Here is an 8654-nt window from a genome sequence, read left to right on the forward strand (position 1 = left end):
TATTTTATAAGCGTTTTTGGTTTTTTCTCTTGATATCCTCTATATCAAACAAAATTGTCGATGCGTTAATTATCTTAATTACAACGTCTTCCTACTCGGTTGTTTTTTAGCCGTAAATTACCTTCTTGTTTTCTTTCACGTATATGTCAAGGTATAGATGGCAACAACAATCCATAGGATAAAAGACAATTGTTAAACAAACATCAAAATATATATATATATATATATATATATATATATATATATGAACTTCATCTTTGATTTATAGGTATTATAAGCATCTAAGGATGGTTGACCATGGTGATGAAAGTTCCAGAACTAAGATGGTAGCCATTGTTGGCGCCACCATGGGGTTGTTATCTGCAGTTCTTGGGTTTGTTGCTGAAGCCACCAAAGTCCAGGTAAACTATACATACATATATACATATATATATGTAAATACATATATATGTAACGTTTTGTATTCACGAGAATCTCATTCCTTTTGATGAAGAAGAGATCCACCTTCTTATCTTATATTTCAATATACATATATATGAACTTGGGATCACATGAGACCAACTTGTTTTCTTGAGACTCATGAGACAACTTTTTTACACTTGAAACTTCATAGCAAAACGCTATGAAGGTAACCTTCATAGTGTTTTTACTGTGAAGGTTCAGATTTTTTTTACCTTCATAGTGTTTTTACTGTGAAGGTTCAGATTTTTTTTACCTTCACAGCGTTTTGCTGTGAAGTTTCAAGTGTGAAAAAGTGGTCTCATGGGTCTCACGAAAACAGACTAGTATCACGTGAATCCAACCCAACCCTACATACATTTACATATATACATATATATACAGAGTTGGGTTCACGTGATACCAAGTGTTTTTCGTGGGACCCGTAAGACCAATTTATGTTCATTGATCAACTTTATAAGGTAATGGTCTAAAGTTGTACGGTGGCAATTTTGTGATTATTGAGAAGTTTTGTGGCGTTTATGAATGTTCAGATTGTCAGATTGTACATCTAATCCAATGGTTGAGAATTGGTCTTACGGATCTCATGAAAAAACTTTGGTCTCACATGATCCCAAATTTATATATATACACATATGCGCGCACACACACACACACAGTTGGGTTCACGTAGGAGCAGACCTACCTTTTAGGGTATGACTTTTCGTGAAACCATAAAATTGTAGGGCTTAAATATAAATTTTTTATGGCATACAAACATGAAACTATAAGATTTTTATGAGTTGAAATCATTAACTAAAATACATTATATATATATATATATAGAGAGAGGTTGGTTATTATACAACCCTGGTCATTTGTGCAACCAATACAACTTAATCTCAACCGTCCATTTCATTTGATTAATATGTGATTTTATAGAGATTTTGATTATTTCCTAATATAAAGTATTAATCATAATTAATGAACCGTATTCATCTTCCATAAATATTTAAATCATAATAAATGAACTTTAATCATTTCCATAAATATTTCAATTTATCGGGTTGCATTGGTTGTACAAATGCGATAGGTTGTATTTGAAATAAACCCTATATATATAATTACATTGTTAGAAACAACTCATCGATATTTTGAAAACGAGTCCAATATTAATTATTTTTAAAATTAATTGTATTAACACAAATAAAAAAACATCTTTTTAACATTAATTTTATGCCTATATGATAAAATTGTATTGTTTAATTAATTTTATTTTATATTACGATAGTTAGTTGGGTGTAATCACTTTAAAAGAAAATTGGATCCGCTTCTAAGTTCACGTGAGATCAATTTGTTTTTGTGAGACATATGAGACCACAAGGTAACACTAAAACTTTACATCAAATATTGTGAAGGTATGAAAAAAAACCTAAACTTCACAGCAAAAACATTGTGAAAGTTTAGTTTCACATTGTTTTGTTGTGAAGGTTTAGTGTTATTTATGTGGTTTCACGGGTCTCATAAAACATATTGGTCTCACATGATCCCAAGTCTCTTTTTTTTTCTCTCTCTCTCTCTCTCTCTCTCTCTCTATATATATATATATATACATACATACACACACACACACATACATATAGGGTATATTTCAAATACAACCATGTTCATTTGTACAACCAATGCAACCCAATTAATTGAGATATTTATAGTAATGATGAGATTTTATTTATTATGATTTGGATATTTATGAAAGATGAATAAAGTTCATTAATTATGATTAATACTTTATATTAGGAAACAATCAAAACTTCTATGAAATCACATATTTATCAAATTAAATGAACGGTTTAAATTGAGTTGTATTGGTTGTACAAATGTAAATAGTTGTATAATAACCAACCTCTCTCTCTCTCTTTCTCTCTCTCTTTATATATATATATATAGAGAGAGAGAGAGACAAGTTCATATGAAAATGGTGTCTATTTAAAAAGATGGCCGAATTATATGTGATTTTACACTAAAATCACATGTGATTCACGCGACTTTACCCCATGACTTGTGGTTGCGGCCGAAGTCGCATGCACTCCTTTTTTGCCTCTTAATGTAAAATCACATGTTATTTTGTACGTAATTTGGTCATTGCCTTATTTTCTTAATATAGGTATAATTCTTGTATGAAACTACACCCTCTCTCTCTCTCTCTCTCTCTCTATATATATATATATATATATAATCTAGAGAGGGCCAAATTGGACTCGACTTGGCCCATGATTGGGACTAGTCAAGGATTGGTTATGACTCGACTATTTGGGACCGTTACAAGTTAATAGAATTTCAATGTGATTAGTTATGTATAAGACCCATTTTTTAATTTCTTTTAAGTTTTCATTTTATGATACAAGTTTTTCAAAGAAGTGTTATAAGATTCATAACATTTTAAAGATTTTCAAGTAAATGTATTATTTAAAATGTATTCTAATACTAAATGTCAAAAATCGTAATTTATAAAAAAATTGTATATTTATTTTTGTGTAATGAAATGGGCTGAGTCTGGGCTCAAAGTTGGACTAGCCCAATGGGAACGAGACCCGGGCCACCCTGTTCGACTAACTTGATTTTGAAAGTAATGATTTAACCACAAGGGTTGTACCCGATTGCTTTAAGCTTGAACTCTAAATGTTAAAAGTGTTGGAGGTCTCATGTTCGAATTCAAGAAGAAATAAAAAATCCACTTGTGGTCACAGAGGTTCAAATGCGATAACTCCGCACTACCCACAAAACAAATATGTACCTTAGAATTAGTCGGCTCACAGGCTTGTGACTGCTTTTGGCCATCTCTATGTATACAATTTATTCTTTTCATCATAAAAAAATATTGTTTGACAATATATAAGACATTTTGTTCAAAAAATGCTCATTTTATTATTTTAAAAAAATCAAAAATTGTTTAAAATATACTAATACAACAATTAAAAAAAAGATATTTTTTAATATTTTATGATTTTTCACTTTAGCCCTTAAGGTTTCAACCATAACTTGGGTAACCTTCTTCTTTCAGAATGTGGAGTTGCAGTCCCTCACCTTATGTTCCTTGTATTTTAACCAATGTTTCACTTTTCTCCAATTCCATCTTGGTTGAACAAACTTTATTACAAATAAACCTACATAAGACAATAGACATGTAATTAGGCATGGCAACGGGGTGAGGATAGGACGGGTTTTGTAATCCCCGACAGGTATCGGGATTAACATTCCGTCCCCGGTCAACCTTCTGTCAAACTCCGGTCAACCCCATGAAGAATATCCGTTAGTTTGAATCTACCAGGGATCCCCTGTCCCGAGACCCGTTTTAGTGGGGAATCCCCGTCCACGTTCGAGTCGGGTGAGCATGGTTCCCCACCGGGTCGGAACAAATCACCATCCTTACATGTAATAAGAAGTTAAGAACAATTCATTTAATCAATTCCAATGTCCATGTCAAAATTATTGAAAAATATTTAGATAAATTTAACACACTTCATGTCTACATGAGTTTGCTTGCAGCTTGCTGATGTTAAGGACGTAATGGAAACAGGATGCACATATCCAACAAATTCTAAAAACCCGACACAAGTGCTAGGAGTCGTAGCAGTTATGTCACTTTTGATTTCCCGTGTTTGTTTCTTGAGATCCCCTATCCCATCTCCAGTGGCTCGACTCTCCCTTATTTCTTCTTGGTAAACTTTGTTTCTTTTTCCAGTCGCTTTTTTTTTCTTCAGAAAACAAAAATATTAACTCAGTGCGATTAATGCTATTTCAACTAGTAATGCTTAAAAGAACGAAACGGCTAATGAATGATTGTTGTGTAGGTTGGCATGGTTAGGTGCACTCATTTTTTACATCGTTGGTTTGGTGATGATCGGAAATCAGGGAGAAAAGATGCGGTATGGAGAACGATTAGGAGACAGAACTTTTCAAATCGATTACGTGTGCAAAGTGGTAAACCCTGGAATATTTGGAGCCGGTGCCTCACTTACTCTTACCAGTGTTGTACTCCAAATCATTTACTTGGTTGTCGTAAATCATCATGACGGTACGATTACAGTCCCTCCTTCGACTCAACGTTCTGAGGTCACAATGGTTTGACCACCTGTAACATGTGTTTGATTTGAGGATGTTTATTCATTTTTAATTAGCAGTAACTTGTAACTTAAGACTTAATAAGAAAATTGCAGCATCTCCTTCCTATCAGTGTATGAAGCAGTTTGTCACAATGTATAAGTAATATTTATCTATCATTTAAACCGTGCAACCAATCAATTAAGACAAAATTATGTGTATAATAATACCCTAGACCTGGGATTTTACCCTTTTTGTAGAATATTCCTTCTATATTTGTTCTATCTATACACTATTATAAATCATTTGATAGAAATTCTTAAAAACCATCTTTTATACATGATGTACTGTTTATTAATGTATATTACTTAAAATTCAAGATTACAAGTAATAATGTATAAATACAACTTATTAAAGCTTCATACTTGAATTCGTGTAACTAACTACAAATAAACATAATCAAATATTGGATTAACTTTTCATTTTAAATATAAAAAATTTAAAATATAATTAGGATAATTATTGTCTTCTAACAGAATACTTAATTATTATCTTTATAAAAAAATTATATTATTAAATCAAAAATAAATTATTTTCTTATTAAACCTATTAAATTATAATAATAAAAAAGTTGAATTAAAGAAATTACACAACAAAACAAGAACTTTTAAATAATTAATTTGATACTAATATTGATATGTTTTTTTTTTAATTTTAAGATATCTTCAATTTTATATTTTATTCAAAAATAAAAACATTATCGTTTTTATCCGTATTATAACATCGACAGAGGACAAAATAAAATGAAACATTTAAAATCGAGAATTTTAAAATTCAAATTGAGAATTTTAAAAAACTAACATGATTAATTACTTTAACAGCTAGTTGAGAATTTTAAAAAACTAATAAAAGATTAATTTGGATTTAAAATATAATATAATTTGTAATGTTCAACTTATATTTTTTTTAATTAATTTATCAGTTAATTTTTATTAGGATGATTAATTCATCAGCTAACTTATTAAATATCAGTTAATTTTTATTAACATGATTAATTACTTTATCAGTTAGTTGTCAAATATAGCACTGAATATTTTATTAAATAAAAAAGTAAATTAATGAGTGGTTTTTGTTTGCTAAAAATCAATGTCAAACATTAATCTCATGAAATTGATTGGGAAGTTAAGTTATTCTCCACATTAAATACAAATTAATGCAATAAATACAAGTAATTGACTTTTAAATTAAAAAAATATTATATATAATTGTCTTTTAGGAAAAGTCTAAAAAAATTCAATTGACTTCAGTGTTTGGAATGATTAAGTCTTTGAACAAATAAGTCATTGAACATTCCAAAACATGTTATATAACTCTTTGAACTTTCTAAAACCTGTTAGATACATTCTTATTACTTATACAGCTGGTTAATGTGGTAAAATAATTGAAAAAAATCTGGAAAAAAAAAATAATGGACATTCATATTTTGAACGATTAAATATCTAAACATTTTTTTGAACCAAAAGAATACTTAAATCTATAAAATGAAACAAATATACCAAAAAAGTACTTATATTCAAAAAAAAATTATTATGAAATTTTTTTAATTAAAAATAAAATATATTTTTACTTTTAATTAAAATAAATTTCATAATAATCATTTTTAAATTTTTTTTTTAATTTTTTTTAATTTGAGAAATCATATACGAAATATATATTTTATTTTTAATTAAAAATAAATACAATCAATAATCTTTTTTTATTTTTTTTTAATTTAGAAAATCACTGACATAATATTTTTTATTTTATAAATTAATAAATTTTATCAATAATCTTTTTTAAATGTAAGTACTTTTTTGGTATATTTAAGTATTTTTTTGGTATATTTGTTTCATTTTATATATGTAAATACTTTTTTGGTTCAAAAAATGTTTAGAAATTTAATCGCTTAAAATGTGAAAGTCCATTGGCTTTTTTTCCAGGTTTTTTTTTTATTATTTTACCACATTAACCATTTTTATAGGTCCTAAGAATGTATCTAATATGTTTTAGAATGTCCAAGTACTTATTTGTTCTAAAAAATTATCCAAGAACTTAATCATTCCAAACACTAAAGTCCATTGAATTTTTTTTAGACTTTTCCCTTGTCTTTTGTATGTTATTTTATTTATATATTCAGAAACGGCTTCTAATTAACTATTAATTATTGGAAATTAATTATAAGTTTCTTTTACAAATTTTTTGAAGTATATATATATATATATATATATATATATACACGACAAATAGAACAAATAAACTCACACACCCTTCTCACCTTTGGTGAGGTTTGAACCTTTGACTTCCTTGGAGGCTAAAGACTCACATACCTCCGGACCAAAGGCTCTTTGGTTGTTGAATGGTTTTGTGCACAATGATTAAGAGGCTTTCATGATATACTGGAAAATGAAATATAATTATTTGGTAATTGTTTACAATAAAATTAGAGCGCTGAATGGTTAAGGGAAACCCATGATACAAAATCATTAAGAGGGTTTTAGAACCATTAAGAAACAAACTTTTTTTTCCCAAACAAGATTCATATCTTAACGATTCAAAGATTGTTTCTTAATGAAACTATTAAGATGTAAACAAACAATCTCTTACAAAACTTATTATCATGATCAAAAGCGTTCTATAAACTCATTAAATTTAGCAGAAAAGTTAATAAACTCATTAAATTTATTTTGACCAAAAAGCCAAATTTAAAATAGTTGAAACAGATAATCACCCATAAAATACCTAAGTGAATTAAATGGCTGAATAAATAAGTCATTAAATTCATTATTATGAATATCTTGCATTAATTATTAATAAACAAATATGAAAAATGTAAAAATGGAAATTTATTTAAGAACAAAATATTGCAATTTCTTTTTTAGAATAATATAATTAAAAAATTGAATTTTTTTTTGGATGCAACAATTAATATTTTTAAGGAATAAAGTAAATGAGTGCAAATCTTGCAAAAATCACATTTGTGAAAATCAATTTTAATGTATGATCTGATCTGATTTTTTTTAATTTAAAATTACGATTTAAAATATTATTTTATGTATATTTGTTTTGTAGATTTTTTTTTGATTAATCTGGATATCCAACACGCTATGGGAGCAGACTAATCCAGGGCGACCACTTATTTTGCAAGTAGCCCGGAATCACCGTATTTGAACCTCCGTAACCACAAGAGGATTTTTATTCCTCATTGGATTTGAACCTGAGACCTCAAACCACAAGAATATTAGTTTTCACAATGTAAAACTTTTTAACATGTGGTTTTTTATTTCACAGCATGAAACAAAAAAAGTTCCAGTAGATATTTTTTCATATCTGAATACAAACACACGTGAAACAATACCTTAAATCATAACATTTGATGAAAATAAATCATTAAAAGATATATGAGATTGGTTCTCACACAGTTGTAACCTTTTTTTGGTCTTCCTTTAATTACTGTCCTAAGGTAAGGTCTGTTTGTTACCAGTTTAATGAATAATTACTGTTCTAAAGTAAGAATCTATTTATTAGCAGCTTAATAAAACTTACAGTTTATTCGATCAGTTATATATGATTGTTTGATAATGGATTAAAAATGTAGAAAATGTCTTTTTAGATAAGCTTTATGTAGAAAACCTAGTTTTTTTTTTCAAACCTACCATTTTCAATAAAAAAAAAGTAAGTTTTTTCCATATATGAAAACCTTGAAAACTTTCTCAATCTGTACAAACAAATTAATCTACACAAATAACTTTTATTCATATAGGACTTAATGAAAAATCAAGTAAACACCCTCTAAGTAATAAATATATTATGTAATACTATAAGGGTATTCGCGCAATGCAACGAGATAAATCTCGATTTTAATGTTTAGTTTTTATTCTTTATCTTTAACAATATAATACGATTTTATGTGGTTTGAGAAATCGATAATGTTTTTATTTTTGAATGAAATATAAATTTGAAGATAACATAAAATTTTGAAAAAAAAATTGATATTAGTATCAAATTAATTTAATTTTTTATCATAATTCAATTTAGATTTAATAACAAAGTAATTTATTTTTGGTTTAATAATATAA

General features: G+C 27.7%; 1 protein-coding gene across 1 annotated transcript; it reads left to right on the forward strand.

The window, feature by feature from the left end:
• The first annotated feature begins 323 nt into the window (after positions 1-323).
• Positions 324-4566, forward strand: LOC112516330. Its single transcript, XM_025123343.1, has 3 exons — positions 324-401; positions 3985-4157; positions 4290-4566. The coding sequence occupies exons 1-3, from the start codon at positions 324-326 to the stop codon at positions 4564-4566; spliced, it is 528 nt and encodes a 175-aa protein (XP_024979111.1).
• Positions 4567-8654: the final 4088 nt, after the last annotated feature.

This window comes from Cynara cardunculus, assembly GCF_001531365.2.
Source record: "Cynara cardunculus var. scolymus isolate 2C chromosome LG 8, CcrdV1, whole genome shotgun sequence".
NCBI classification, from domain to species: Eukaryota; Viridiplantae; Streptophyta; class Magnoliopsida; order Asterales; family Asteraceae; genus Cynara; species Cynara cardunculus.

What these genes read in the sequence shown, in the direction of transcription:
- LOC112516330 (XM_025123343.1), top strand. Translation starts at nt 324, where the DNA reads ATGGTAGCCATTGTTGGCGCCACCATGGGGTTGTTATCTGCAGTTCTT. An exon ending in CTGAAGCCACCAAAGTCCAG is followed by an intron (nt 402 to 3,984) that starts GTAAACTATACA and finishes GTTTGCTTGCAG; the next exon opens with CTTGCTGATGTTAAGGACGT. An exon ending in CTCTCCCTTATTTCTTCTTG is followed by an intron (nt 4,158 to 4,289) that starts GTAAACTTTGTT and finishes ATTGTTGTGTAG; the next exon opens with GTTGGCATGGTTAGGTGCAC.